General features: G+C 36.8%; 1 protein-coding gene across 5 annotated transcripts in view; it reads right to left on the bottom strand.

Moving 5' to 3' along the window:
• Positions 1 to 15,784, bottom strand: part of MATCAP2 (microtubule associated tyrosine carboxypeptidase 2) — a 61,530-nt gene that overhangs the window by 25,905 nt on the left and 19,841 nt on the right. For 2 of the 5 annotated variants that reach the window (XM_077856203.1, XM_077856204.1), the window contains one exon: positions 12,506 to 13,200. In XM_077856203.1, coding sequence (XP_077712329.1) covers positions 12,506 to 13,200 — 695 coding nt within the window. Of the gene's footprint in view, positions 1 to 8,832; positions 8,972 to 10,400; positions 10,505 to 12,505; positions 13,201 to 15,784 lie in introns of those variants that run through there. The other 3 variants (XM_077856205.1, XM_077856207.1, XM_077856208.1) reach the window with 3 other exon arrangements.

Genomic DNA, 15,784 nt, shown 5'->3' with positions numbered 1-15,784 from the left:
TAATTTCAGCAAAGGTCATGATGTCAGGGTCCTAAGATAGAGCCTACTCACCACAGTCTGCTTGAGATTCTCTCTCCCCTTGAAACCTCCCCCTGCTTGCACACCCTCTAAATAAATAAATATTTAAAAAAAACCTCCTACAACTCCGTAATAAAAACACAAAATAACCCAATTAGAAAATAAGCAAAAGATCTGAATAAACAGTTCTCCAAAGAATATATACAAGTGACTGATAAGCACATGAAAAGATGTTCAATATCATTAGTCCCCAGGGAAACACGAATCCAGACCACAAGGATATACTACTTCACATTCACTAGAATGGCTATCAGAACAGATACAAAAACAAAACAAGAACTGATGAGGATGTGAAGAAATCAGAACCCTCGCACACTGCTGAGAGGAATGTAAAATGGTGCAGTCATTTTGGACAACAGTCTTCCTCAAAAGACTAATAAGCTTAGAGTTCCGATATGACCAATTGCCATATGATCTGCTACTACCCAAAATAATTAAAAACATACGTCCATACAAAATTTGTAAACAAATGTTCATAGCAACATTATTTACAATAGCCAGAAAGTAGAAACAACCCAACTATCAATTGATAACTAGATAAACAAAGTGTAATATACACATAAATATGGAATATTATTCAACAATAAAAAGTACTGATACATGCTATGACATGGATCAATCTTGGAAACATTATGCTAGACAAAAGGAGGTAGTTACAAAGAATCATATATTTTTAAAAAACGATTTTATTTATTTGAGAGAGCAAGAGAGACAGAAAGAAAATGAGTCGGGGGAGGGGCAGAGGGAAACCCAGACTTCCTGCTGAGTAGGGAGCTTTATGTGAGACTCAATCCCAGGGTCCTGAGCTGAAGGCAGACACTTAACCCACTTAACCACCCAGGCACCCCATAAAGAATCACATATTATATGATTTCATTTATATGAAATGTCCAGAAGAGGCATAAAATTAATATAGAGAAAATAAACTAGTAGTTGCCTAGGGCTCAGGGATTGATGGGAAATGGTGAATAAATACTCTAATGATTATAAGGTTTCTTTTTGGAGGTGATGAAACGTTCTCAAATTTGATAGTGGTAATGGACTAATAACTCTAAATACATTGAAAATCACTGAACTGTATACTTCAGATGGGTGAATTGTATGGCATATGAATGATAACCTAATAACGTTGTTATAATAAAAAAAGAATAGTCAAATAGCACAGTGTAACATTTGAGCCACTAATCCAGAAAATAAAAAATCTCTCTATAAAACTTTCAGCATTATCTTCGATGATTTAACAAACTTTCTGAAAAATCTCATTCTGGTGAATGATCTGCTTTTAGTTTATTTATGAATCTGTTTACTGTTAAGCAGTTTGGAAATCTGACCATCAATCACGAGACACTTCAATAGTCCTGTGCTAAAAACTATCTCCCTTCTCAACTGCTGTTTTCTCTCCATGAAAAACTATATACAATAGGGACACTAATCCGATATGAGTCACGGTGATATTGTGGAAACACTAGGAGTCATCAGATCTGGTTTTACATTAATGCTCTACCATTTACTAAGTGTGTGATCTTGAATATGTCATTTTACCTTTCTCAGGTTTAGTTTCTTCACTGGTAAAATGGAGATGAAAATCTTTGCCCTGCTTACCTCAAAGAGTTGTTGTGAGGACGAAATTAGAGCTAGAGACAATGCTGAGAGAGAGAGAGAGAGAGAGAGAGGGAGAGATGAGGGAGGGAAAGAGACACACTGTGAATGTGTTTGGTAATCTATTTCCCATATGACTGTATATAGTTTCAGCAGAAGACAGGGTTTTAATTTTAGAATTTAAGGTAACTGATTTGACCTCCATCCAATCCCAGCCCTCCCCCTTCATTACTCGCCTTTTCTTAAATTCTAACATCTAGAATTCTTCCCCCACCATGTATCCAAATACTGAATAACCCCCCTGGGAGATCACATAAGGATCACTCCTGTAAGCCAGTGTTTTCCAAACTATTTCTTATGAAACAGTGGCTAACAAGACAATCATTTTTAAAAAGGTTTCATGGTCAAATGTGTTTAGAAAATATTGGATTAAACAAAGTTAAACAAGACTCTTCCAAGCCTTTATTATGATGCTCTACGTGGTGAATCTTGGGGATGAATATAATATTTTGTGTTTTCCAACTCTTATGACCTCCTTTCTCATGCAGTATCTCTCAAATCAATTTGAAATGCTTATTTCAGATAAGCGTGAGGTGTGAGCACACACACACACACACACTCTCTCTCTCTCTGGTACTTTGAGATTCTCAGGATGAAAAGCAAAATCCCAAATGCAGACTGAATTTTTCAATGGTGGCTACTGCTTCTTGGCAGCAAAGTAAGATATGGATTACTCATCAGATCATTAGGCCTCCATTTAAGGTACTATAGTCACAAACTGATGGGACACTAGAGCAGTACACTCAGTACCTTCAGCTCTAAGCAATAACCACTGTGTAAAGCCACTGAATATAACATCTGGGAGAAACAAAAGAAGAGCATCTTTATATTCCAATGTTTTAAGGAAGACATGATGCTGACCCCCAAAAAACATACTTTCGAGTTAAAAATGATCCTTGGGCCACAAATACAGATCCACTGTTTGAAAAGCACATTACTGGGACACCTGGATGGCTCAGCAGTTGAGCACCTGCCTTCGGCCCAGGGCTTGATCCCGGAGTCCCAGGATCGAGTCCCACATCACGCTCTCTGCATGGAGCCTGCTTCTCTGTCTACTTGTGTCTCTGCCTCTCTTTGTGTCTCTCATGCATAAATAAAATCTTTAAAAAAAAAAAAAAACACATTACTAAATTTCTAGAATACTATCAATAAAGACCATTCATTCATTCATCTTCTTTGTGCTAATCACTGGTACTTTTTTTTTTTTAAGATTTTATTTTTAAGTAGGACACCTGGGTGGCTCAGTGGTCGAGCATCTGCCTTTGGCTCAGGTCGTGACCCCAGAGTCCTGGGGTTGAATCCCACATCAGGCTCCCTTTGGGAGCCTGCTTCTACCTCTGCCTGAGTCTATGCCTCTCTGTGTCTCCCATGAATAAACAAATAAAATCTTAAAAAAAAAATTTACTTTTAAGTAATCTCTATATCCAACATGGGGCTTGAACTGACAACCCCAAGATCAAGAACTGCATACTCTAGGGTTGCCTGGGTGGCTCAGTCAGTTAAGCTTCTGCCTTTGGCTCAGGTCATGATCCCAGAGTCCTGAGACTGAACCCAGACTGGGGCTCCCTACTCAGCGGGAAGTCTGTTTCTCCCTCTCTGTGGGCTCCCTCCCCCCACCTTGCTTGTGCTCTCTTGCTTTCTCAAATAAATAAAATTTTTTAAAAAAGAGTTGCATGCTCTATGGGCTGGGCTGGCTGGGCACCCCTAACCATGGGCACTTTTGTTCATTCTGAATCTAGGTCCCTGTCTAACCATTAGACTGACAGAGATGACATATAAATCAACATAATTTAGTAATACTGTTGCAGGTATATATAATATGAGATTATAGAGTAAATAAAAATGGGTACTAGAGGAAATAGAGGGCATTCCAGGCAAAAATAATAGAATCAAAAGCATATACAAGTAAAGAAAGTAAAATACACAGTTCTTAGATTGAAGAGGCATAAGAAGATTCATTTACTTAGGGCCAGTAAGTGCGCTAGATTCTGGGAATAACTGAACTAAATAAAATACACTTTTTATCAAAGAAGTCAGTCTAGTGGTGAAGACAAAAAAAAAAAAAAAAGAAAAAAGAAAAAGAAACTTGTGGATAACAGTGTGATAAATGCCATGATAGATAATTTGCACAAGATGCACAGAGCTGGAAGTATAGAGTTGACTTGAAAATGCAAGCAAGCTCAAAGCAGATCATGAAAGATGAAAGATCTATAGGACGTGCTACAGATTCTAGACTTAATCTTGAATTATAAGGAGCCCTGGCGATCCCTGGGTGGTGCAGCGGTATGGCGCCTACCTTTGGCCCAGGGCGCGATCCTGGAGACCCGGGATCGAATCCCACGTCAGGCTCCCGGTGCATGGAGCCTGCTTCTCCCTCTGCCTGTGTCTCTACCTCTCTGTGACTATCATAAATAAATAAATAAAAATTAAAAAAAAAAAAATAAGGAGCCCTGAAGTTTTTAAGGAAGGCAAACAATATCAGATTTGTATCTTAGAAACAGACACTGATGCAGTACGGAGAGCAGGGGAGACTGAAGTAAATACTTTTGCCAACACGTAGTTCAGTTTTCTATAAAATGGACTGTAGATTATGATCCAATTATAACAAAAGTATTTCAAAAAATTATATTCTACATATGCAGATCCCAGGAAGTAACTAGATATGAGACACTGAATCTAACGTCAATGAAGGAACAAGTAAAAGAACACAGTAGGACAAAGATGTCATCTGCAGCTTTCTTCTCCCCACCCTGCTCTCCCCTACTCATGTCTGTATCAGCAGGGCTGGGAATAGTCTGAATACGAAGACGAGTACCAATAATATCAGAAGGTAACTGCTACCAGGAGAAGATACTTATAAAAAGCTTAGTAATGAAGATTCTCCTTTTACTACCTACCAGGAAAAAGCAGCCATTCAAACTATTCTACAGCCAAGACCTTGTTTTCAAAGGCAAATCAACAAAACACTATTTCTTTTTTTTTTCTTTTTTTTTTTTTTTTTTTTTTTTAACAAAACACTATTTCAAGGAGTCATCAAGGTCACTTCTTCCAAGGACATACAATCTGATGGGGGTATTTTCCATCTCTGAATATAAGAAAATCTTCCTCTGCTGGTAGGTTAAGAAATGATTCCACTTCTCCAATCTAATATGGACCATACTAAAGTCAATCTTTATTTATTTATTTTTTTAAATAAAGTCAGTCTTTAAAAAAAAAGTCTTGTAACTTTTGGTTATCTTTGAAAGGTCTGTGATTTGCTAAACAGAAAACTATGTCACAGAAGGAGTGGTCTAATTTAAAAGAGACTTCTCTTTTTTCCTCCCTTTTTTAAGTTTGAACTTGGAGTTTACCAAGACAAAGTTCCTTCAATGTTAGTACAATTAAAACTTAGCCTTAAAGAAATATTACATCAAGACACCCTGCTATCAGTGAAGGCATCTAATTTCGAATTAAGTTGCTTCTATCAAAAAAGAAAAACACCTATCTTACTTTAGAACAGGATGCGACTTTATGTATTTATTTCAATGCATGAGTTTTAATATAAACAATGAATTATCTATTCCATTTATACAAGACATTGTTTTCTGAGGACCACACTTAAAAAGTCTTTATGTTAAGCTAACCAGAGGTCCGAATACAACAAAGCTTATATTCAACAGATCTGGTAAAAGAGAGGTGATGAACTGGCAATCCAAGGGATAAATGTGGCCCACAAACAGGTTTTCTTTGGTCTGAATAGCCTTTGTTTAATTGAATTAGCAGTCAACATTTACTTGAAGACAAGCAATTTACATGTTTCTATGTTAGCATAAAGATATAAAGTATAACGTAAAATTCACATGATTTAAGATGAAACAAATTTGCTCCTGATTTCCTTGATTACTTTCTTTACATTTCTGCTCTTAGGTTACTGTCTTAGAAAAGTTTGAAAAGTATTCTCCTGAGTTGTCGAACTGAACATATCCTGTAGAAAGAACTTCACTGAAATGTCTAATTTTTACATTTTTGTACCTGAAGAAACAAATTTCACTTATTCAGAAAATCAGTTGTGTTTTTGTTTGTTTGAAGCAGGCTCCATGCCCAGCGTGGAGCCCAACATGGAGCCTGGACTCATGACTCAGAGATCAAAACCTGAGCTCAAACAGACTGAGCTACCCAGGAGGCCCTAGAAAACTAGTTTTAACAAACCAACTTATCTGCTGATTATGTTGTGTTAAAGTACTATTACCTGAAATAAAAGAATTTTCAATTAACAAAGCTAGCAGAAACTGAACCTTTCTATTAGTATGTAATGTGGAAGAAGAGCTAAATGTTTTTACAAAATGAATGACATTACTAGATATACAATGTGACATAAAACAGAATCTTGATTTAATTAGCTACAATATTTTTAGACCTCAACTGAGAGATACCTCTGTGTGGTCCTAGAAAATAGTTCTCAGTAATCATTTAGAGTCTATTTCCCTCAATATATATATATGGGAAAATGAAGCTGAAACTGTGCTTCATATTTATAAGAATATGTAGTCTAGGGATAAAAATAAAAATATACTCATTCTACATCATAATGTGCAAGGAAAACTTCAGCCCATCTCTCTTCTACAGAGCAAGACATCTACAAATCAATCCCAAATCAAAGACTATTTTTAAACAAAGGCAATTCTCCAATTTCTTGGTTACATTTAAATGTCTAACAAGCCTCATATATAAAAGACAGTAATTCTTATAAACACCTTAAATCCATTTTGCTATTGATTGAGAGGGTTAGGTATTAAGATATTGTAAAGATTAACAAGCATACATTTATGGAGTACTTTGGTATGTTACAATGGAAAAAAGATGAAGATGTTTTATTGTAGGTTTTTGACATACCAATATTTTGCAAACATATCTGCACATTTCTTCTAGTACCTGCAAGCCTTTAGTATCTGTTCATCTGCACTAACATTCCTCAATACTTAATCCTTCATTCTTTCCTTTCTTTTTTTTAATCCTACATTCTTTCCTAACTACATCTTTTCCTGCAGAGGTTATGATGCAAGATGTCTAGAACTATATCAAAATTCAAAAGCTTTCTTTATAAATCAGTTCAGTGTTTTATTTTTACTTAGATGTTTGATTTTAAGTATCACTGCTTTCTACAATCTCCATTTCATACCACAGTTTGTGGCTTTTTCTATTATTGTGTTTATTACTTACTACTGACCCTAATGAACTACCCATGGCTGGTGTAGCACTGACCCAGCAGGAAAGCAAAGGTGGCTGCTTTCATGAGAATTATTCAATAGAGAGCAGAAAATCTCTTTCTAGTTTAGCTAATTCATGTAAGTGTTTCTTTCCATTAACATGGGTTAATAAAAACTAACTATTGCAGCGTGTGGGTGGCACAGTCGATTGAGCATCTGACTCTTGGTGTCTGCTCAGGTCATGGTCTCAGGCTCATGAGATGGAGCCCTCCTTTGGGCTCCACGCTGGAATCTACTTGGATTTTCTCTCTTCCTCTGCCCCTCCTCCCATGCTGTCTCTCCCTTTCTCTAATAAATAAATAAATCTTTTTCTTTTAAACTATCTTTACAAAGAGTTACTTTGAAAAATATAAATTCTTAGGAATAGGAAAACACTGGATACACTATCTCATTGTAGAAGGAATTTTTGAAAACTATTTTCAATTATTTTGTTTCTTGTAATTGCTTACGTAATTTTAACACTTGTAATTCTGGATTGTGTGTACTCCGTGTGAAATAGAAAGAAAAAAATGAAATGCAATATTTAGGATAGTAATAAAAGAGAAAAGGAATATATTGTGGGAGCTTTAATGGTAGGGATGTTTCTGTTTTGTTCCCTTGCAGAGTCACGGGGGCAAGGAGAGAGAAATCTACTGCCTATAATGTGGATAGTCTTTCTGGGGAGCCCTTGTATTTGCTTCTTTTAAATATTTACTCAATTTATAGACTAGGAGCCCAGTTTTGACCTTGCCATTCATCCCAAGGCACTAATTACCAGTGTACTAAGTTGAGACTGAAGCCATAATTGAAAGATGCCCTTATAGATACTTTTGTTTTACAGCTTCCAAAAAACAGTAACTATCACTATTTCATAGGTATATTATAGAAGGCAAAAAAAGATCTTCAATGTCCCTATAATAACCTCATGCCAGAGGCACAGATTCTTGTCAGCAAAATGATAAGATCTTTTCATCTAGTACCATTTAGGTACAGGTGGTGGCATCAGGGTTAGAAAAACCAGCCTAAAACCATGCTGTGAAACAGTGGTATGCTGGAGCCCCATCATATTGGCTTGTGAGAACTGACTGAATTTTTATTATTTGCAAGCCAGGTGATGTTACATTGCTTGAAATAGGTCGTGGTAAAAAAAAAAAAAAAAAAAAAAAAAGAAATAGGTCGTGGTGGAAGCATTCATATTTATATCATGGCCACTGAGAGCTAGTTTGCCAACAGGCCATTGTGTAAATAACAGAAGTAACTGGAACAGATTCCTGGTTCTGTAATTTACTATATGTGAGCACAGGAAAAGTTACGTCATTTCTCTAGATCGATTTTTTTCAACTGGTAAAATTAGAAGTGCTCCATCTCATGTGAGGAACTAAAGATGAAAATAAGGATAAACTACTAAGCAAACAGACTCTAACAAGCAAATATTAAGTACTCTATCAATGCTAGTACTAATTTGTCACACACTGATAGTTATATTACTTTGTCCTGAAATTTCAAAGCAACTTTAATGGAATACAGAGGAGCAAGGGTCCTAAAACAAACAAACAAACAAAAAAGGCAGGGTCAGCTATTTCATAATAATTATATGAAGAACAAATGTGCTTTTTTGTTCACTCTTCCCCAGCTACCCTCAATACAAAATTTCTAACTCAGCATACACTTAATTTACTTGACCTTCTGTATAAGGGATCACAGAACTAAAAAGTATTAGAGAAGTATTATGATGCCAAAGAGCCCCATGTTTATGGTAAATATTAACCCTATTATACAAATGTAGGGCCCAGACTCAATTTGTGAACAGTATCCCCTAGAACTGCATAATACAATGGCCCTTTAACAAAAGCTATAGAAGCCACCAGACCTTGCAATCGATCAGGAATCTCAAACAAATAGCAAGTACAACAGCCCAAACAGATGTTTTACTTGAGGTCAGAATTTTTTCTTCTTTTCTAAATTCTTAGTGTAAATAAATGCCTTTAAGAGATCAACCTAAGCCCACTACTCCCCATTTCTTACATCCAGTAAAGTCTGAAGGAAACCAGAAGCAAGCTTCCAAGAATCCTCTCTGAATGAAGTCACAAAGGATACAATTAATTTCTCCAGCAACTGAATTCTAAGAGTCACCGCCATGTAAAGAGTGGTCTACCAAGGAAACTTATTAAGGTTTTTATTGGGGGCTGGTACATAAGCACCCCTATGCCTAACATGTTCCAAAATTCAACACTCCCAAAAGGAAAAGAGATGTTCAATGTAGGCACTGTCTGCACAGTTTAGGCATAGCAAGCTACTCTTATCATTTACGTAAAGCTTTATTTCAGGGTAGGAAACCGTTTACCAGTCAAGTTCCCAGATACCAGGCAAAGGTTAATCTTGCAAGCAGAACTTTTTAAGTCAGCAGTCTCCAGCCTGCTCTGTCAATTCCATTTGCACGCACACGCCTACCTTTAATCTTCCCTGACAGCCAGAGGGTAGACTTGTCCCAAGGTCTTTACCCAACACCCCAAAGCCTTCCTTGTCTCACACAAAAGCTCCCCATTTACCCACCACTAATTTTACCCACTGCTCCAGTTTTATTAACAGGTAAGAAAATAATTCAAAACCTTTATCTTATCTAGCCAAACAAAAGTTGACTTATTTTCCCAATGTTATTAAATACCACTCTACGGATCAGAACTTCTAGTTAGCATGAGCTAGCCTGGATCTACACTGAGATATGATTCCAGCCTGAAGGTAGAAAACAAATCACTTAAGCTGTCGCTGGCTCTATCATGTAAATATATAATTTCCATTTGACTGCTGGAAATACTGAAAATAGTTCAAGGACTTTTATTACCACCCTGAAGACTCTTCCTCTCATCTCTCACTACCAATCTTATTCAACAAAGTACAGAGTGCAAAGCCAAGTGGATCTGGTATCTAGGTTTCCTGGGGTAGTCAGCCCAGGAAGCAGGACACAAAGTGCACCAGCTGTCAGTTTTCCCGCATAAGGGTGCCATTAAAGATCCACTTCCGGGGATCCCTGGGTGGCGCAGCGGTTTGGCGCCTGCCTTTGGCCCAGGGCGTGATCCTGGAGACCCGGGATCGAATCCCACATCGGGCTCCCGGTGCATGGAGCCTGCTTCTCCCTCTGCCTGTGTCTCTGCCTCTCTCTCTCTCTCTCTCTCTGATGTGACTATCATAAATAAATTAAAAAAAAAAAAAAAAAAAAAAAAAAAAATAAAGATCCACTTCCGACCCACTGGTGAGGATGCCTCTGACCCTTAACAGCTTTCAGCATTCTCTTATCCCAGCTGCCTCCAGTCCCCAGGAAGCACTGCACTCTTTCCTGCAAAGGTCCAGAGCCACAGAAATCTGATATTCTGAGTTTCTGTCAAGTTTAAACACACTAACAGGTTGAGGAGCTGTCAGCAAGGGGCCAGCAGGCTTCACCTGGAGTTATATTCAAGTGCTATAGCCCATGTTAGATTCCATGAACCACCTCAAAGGCCTTGTCTCCTGGGGAACCTAATGCCTAGATGACAAAAACCTGAATTCTGGAACTCCTTGACATTGATGGGACAATCAACTGGGAATGACCAGAGCTTGATTACTACTTTGGTTCTACTCTGAGAGACTTATCTGCACAAGGAAAGTTTTACATTGTTCTGCTCAACTGTGTATTTTAGAGGACCATGGTCACTCTCCGACAGCAGTGTAGACTACCCGCCACCAAAGGATTTAGATCTTGACACTAGGAAGATGATCTGCTAGAGGCTGACAAGGCTTTGAGGGTGGAGGCCAGAGACCAATGGGCAACTTAGTTACCCTGGCCTCTTTGTGCAGCATGTTTCTGAATCCCGAGATTAGCTCTGAAACTATGGTTTTACTTCACACCTGGGGAAGGGAAAGATGTATGACATTATGTCATAATTCAGTCAGATGCTGAATGGAATTTAAGTATATCTTATGGAGGTTTTATTCTAGTGAATCCCTTTCATTTGATTTAAACAGTATACAAAGCATTTGTTGGGAGCATTCTCCCAAATGGTGAAGTACAGCCAGCTACAATTGCTGGTGCTCTATACTCAAAGCAATCCAAGTATGTAAAAAACCTAATAGACTGTATAGCCACAAGCCAAGCAGGGTCAATTCTCAGTCTGTAGCTGCTCATGCTTCCTAATTGTCTTCCAGGGAAATGAGAGAACATTCATTTTGATCTAATGATGGGAAATTCCTTCCCAAATCGTAGGGATTAGGGTAGGATACCAAATGCCTAGATGACAAAAAGAATATTGGTAAGTAAATCTCAACCATCTCTTTTAGTACTAATGGGTGGAAAAAGCAAAGAACATTTTTATAATTATCATACATTTTAAATGAGTGAAAGCCCTATTCAATTTTCCAAAAAAAAAAAAAAAAAGACTGCCAAAACAGGTATAAAAACAATAGTTGACCTTTTTATCAGTGTTTAGCACAATCTCAGCACATTTAAATGAAAAGTGAATACCCATTAAAAATCCAGAGAAGCAGATGAGGTTTCTTCTAACAAAGGAAAATAAACAGCAGAAGTAAAATTATTGTAATCCTAAAATGAGCTTTACATCATAATGGCTTCAAAAGACTGATCAGATTCTGTATCATTTGTAACAACAAAAAATCTGCTAGTCACAGGTTGAAGAAACTGTATTGTAGCAAAAATGCTAAAATAGGGCACACACTACAGGCAAATGGAACCATGCAGTTTTACCTAGCCTACAAACAGATTTCAATCGCTCACAAAGCCAAGTTGAACCTCATGTATTAAATAAAAATGTGCAGAAAGTTAACAAGATATAGTCTACCTTTATGATTTCAACACTATGCCCTTCAGCCAATTTCTCAATATTTTTAGTGGATTTCAAAGTCTATTAAGCCTGTAACACACAAAACTATGTGCTAAGTGTCTAAATTGAGCAACTTGGAAAATGTTCAAATCACTCACATCATGATTTGCTAACACTGAAAATAATTTTTAAAACTCCATTATTTTCTTTAAATGAGTGAGCTATTTATTTGATGATAATAAACAATTTCAATAAAGCATTATAAAGTTCATGGGCAAGTATCAAGCCTAGCTCTCCAAAATGCCTATGAAGCCTAAGTAAGGTGGGAATGTAAAAAAAGGGAACGAAAGATTATAGGATCCATCTAAGGGATATTCAAAATCAAACAGAAAACACAGACACAGTGTAAGCTACATAAAACACCTGTCTATCAATTGGCTAATGGGCTACAGGTATGTATCTCCCAAAGGAAAGCCTGGAACCAGAATCTGAAGCTTTTTTTACAAATATAGTTGTTTCCTGTCACATAGATCCTGACTAGTGCAAAGTAGTTTACAAACAGGCTATGGCACTCACCTGGAGATTTCCTATCACATATTTACATGTTCAGGAAGGAAGTTAACTATAAAACATAAATAACTGAAATACGTTTTAAAGTCTTTTTTTATAAGATTGTAAATAATTGCTTTAGTTACATAAAAATGAAATATCACTACTGAAGTAGTGTTTTACCTGTTTAAGAAATCGGTCAGATGCATTGCTGTGTTTGGCTAACACACTTGGCAGAGATGGGTTTGCATATTCAAACTGAGGATTGTAGGTATAGTCAGACTTGAAGAATCTCAGTTTCTCTTTCTCCAAGTTGGTGGGCTTTATAGCAGTCAGTATACAAAATTTCTTCCCAGAAAAGTCATCTCCTTTTTCAAAACTTCTAGACAATTGAGGCTGCAGCTTTGGCTTTGGCAGAGAAGAGAAATGGCGTCGCTTTACCTTGTTTTTGGGTTTAGGTGGCAGTACTATGCTGCTTCCTGTAACAGAGATATCATGTGTAAACTTTATAGGACTCGACACTGAACTAGTGACAAAAACACCAGGCTGCCTTTCCAGGCAGTACCAAGTACCACTGCTCATCACAGGCACTGGGGCTTTCATCTTGCGAAGATCTTTACTACGAGAAGAACTAGGAGATTTGCTGGGTTTTCTACATCTTTTGGAGTAGGTGGAGGAAGACTGTTTTTGTGAATGATGCTTTTTTTCCTCTTTGCTCTGTAGTAGGACATTGTAACTACTGGTTCCAGTTGTGAAAATGTCCTTCAGTATTCCAGAAGATAAATGTGAAATGCTTCTTTTGCTGTCAATGATCAATGACTCTTCTGCATTTAGAACAGACTTCTTAGCAAGTTCTTGCTCAGGCCAGTGAAGCTTTTCTGTGTTAATAAACAAAATCAAAACAAAAGAAATAACAAAGATACCAGATGAAGCAAACTGCTTATTATACAAAAGGTATTCTGAAGGTTCTGTAAACTTTATAAATTTTGCAACAATCTTTAAAAAGACATTTTAAATATTAAAAAATGTTACTAAACTTTGGTCATGCTAGACATTGTCACTTCTATATAAGCATATATATGATGAATTATCTATAAAAATAATCCTCAGCTTCATACCATTTAGATGATCAAAGTTTAATATTGATATGAGATAATACACATACATAATTTGAATACTCAACTCTACCAAAGAATATGCTTTCACAGAAAGGATACAATTTTCAATAGTATTACCAATACCAAAGTAAAATCCAAGGCATTTTCAAATCCAACACAATCTTGAAATTGGGTGCTATAAAGATAGCGAGCAGTAAGAGAAGAACACTGCCTATTTACCACAAAAATAATTTTTAAAATTAAATAAATCATATGTGTATGTTAAAACATATTTTAGTAATGTCACTCGATTGGTTGATTTAAAGAGGTACAAATCACTTAGTATACTGATGCTCGTGCACTACTTTAAAGCTGTGTTGACTTGCATTCTTTCATTCCACAAATACATGGAATACTACTAATTAGGTACATGGCTTTGAGAAGCATCTTTATAAGTCCATTGTTTTGGCTTTAACCAGCTTCTAATCTGGCTCTGGAAGCAAGGCAGTCCTATGAAGATTTGAATAATAATACAAGGTAGCATAAGTTGAAATGTGAAAAACAGAAAATACATCAATAACCTAGGGATCAGAGAAGAAAGCAATGTGAAGAGAAATAGGTGAGATTGTAGCTAGACCTTTAAGAACTTTCAGATTTAAGTCTAAACTGACAAAGTGAGTTTGTCTTAAACCCTACTCATTAGAACTAGGTTCCAGCTCAAGTCCTGTCTACAAATCTGACTTCTGGCCAGGTCTGCTTATAAACCTTTCCTAAGTACTTTCTGCAAATGATATATGATTCTTTCAACCAGTTCTTTTTTCCAAGTCTCATGGACCCTTATGGCTCTAGCCCCCAATCTTTGACTCCTATTATTAAAGGATTTTCAATGCTAGTGGACTTGCACAGATGCCTGCCTAGAAACTATTTATTTTATTTCAAATTTTTGAAGACTTTATTCACATATATCTGTCATTCACTCATTTAAGACTAGACACTCAGGGATCCTTTCTATAATAAGCAGAAATAAATAACAATAATAATAATAATAACATATCAATTATTGACACATGTGAGTTTGGGATTTCACAGAAAACTGTACATGTTATATCACTTAATTCTCAGAAATGTTAATTTGCTCAAGGTTATATGACAGAGTAATGAATTGCAAACTGTTTTGAATGGATGTGTATGTGATTATAGAGTCCATGCTTATTGTCCTTTATATGGCCATTCAATTATCAACAGATATTTAATATTATGTCTGTAGAGCAGCACTGCCTCTTTTCTTCCTCTGTATAGAACATAGAACCTAATAAGACATGGTACTCTAAATAGCTGATATACTTACTAAGACAGGTATCAGAACTGTTTAATCATCTCTTCCTTTCCCACATCTAGCATGGATCTGATAGACATTCAATAAATGTACACTGAATGAATGAATGAATGAATGGCAGGACCCTAAACATGTCACTCTCCAACCATTGTGGATAAACAGGTTATTTGTAGTTCTGGGACCATTCTACAGTTCTAAATCACTGCAGAAGTATAAATAAAACAGGGAAAACCCTGAACCAATGGTTCTAAACCAGAAGCAATGATGCTCCCCAGGGGACACATGGCACTGTCTGGAGACATTCTGATTGTTACGAGGGAGGGTATTACTGGCATCTTGTGGGTAGAGGCCAAGGATGATGCTAAATATCTTTTAATGCACAGGACTCCGACAACAAAAATATCTATCCTAAAATAGTGCTATGATAATGAAATCCTGCCCTAAACATAAGTTGTTAAAGCTTAGAAGTTGTAGGGTTTAGGATAAAGACCTGGTAAAGTACCAGGTCAAAAATGGATAATAATCCAAATATGTAAGGTACTTAAAAGTCCTTCCAGTTAACATTTTCTAGGCCAAGATGTGAAATTTGCATTTTGGTGTCTTAAAGATAAAAGCGTAAATTTGCAGGGGCTAAATGTTTACTACACGTATAAGCTGAGAGGCAAGAGCTAGACTGCACAGGTTAATGTTGAAGGCTGACTACACAAAGAAGCCATTCAATAAATGGGAAAAAAACAAACAGCCAAAAATAAACAGAACAAACAAAACTTTCATTATGGGCCAGTAGGTCTCAGTTCTTCAGGGGTTTCAGACTTAAGTGTTGCCAACTGATAGTTCACATTGGGCAGGCTGGGCAAACACAGGCTAAGGAACATCAGAACCCAGGCTGTAGCCCAACGCCCATGAACAATGTCAGTCTCCCTAAAAAAAAAATATATAACTTTACGAGACAAGAGGTCATTAGGAAAGACAGACTGAAGTGGACACTAAAAGGGAAAGAACAAGAAAACTGAGATAAGACTAAGAGCA

This window comes from Canis aureus, chromosome 18 (genome assembly GCF_053574225.1).
Source record: "Canis aureus isolate CA01 chromosome 18, VMU_Caureus_v.1.0, whole genome shotgun sequence".
NCBI lineage: Eukaryota > Metazoa > Chordata > Mammalia > Carnivora > Canidae > Canis > Canis aureus.
The sequence above is the reverse complement of the archived record's forward strand: the minus strand, read 5'-3'. Positions and strand labels throughout refer to the sequence as shown.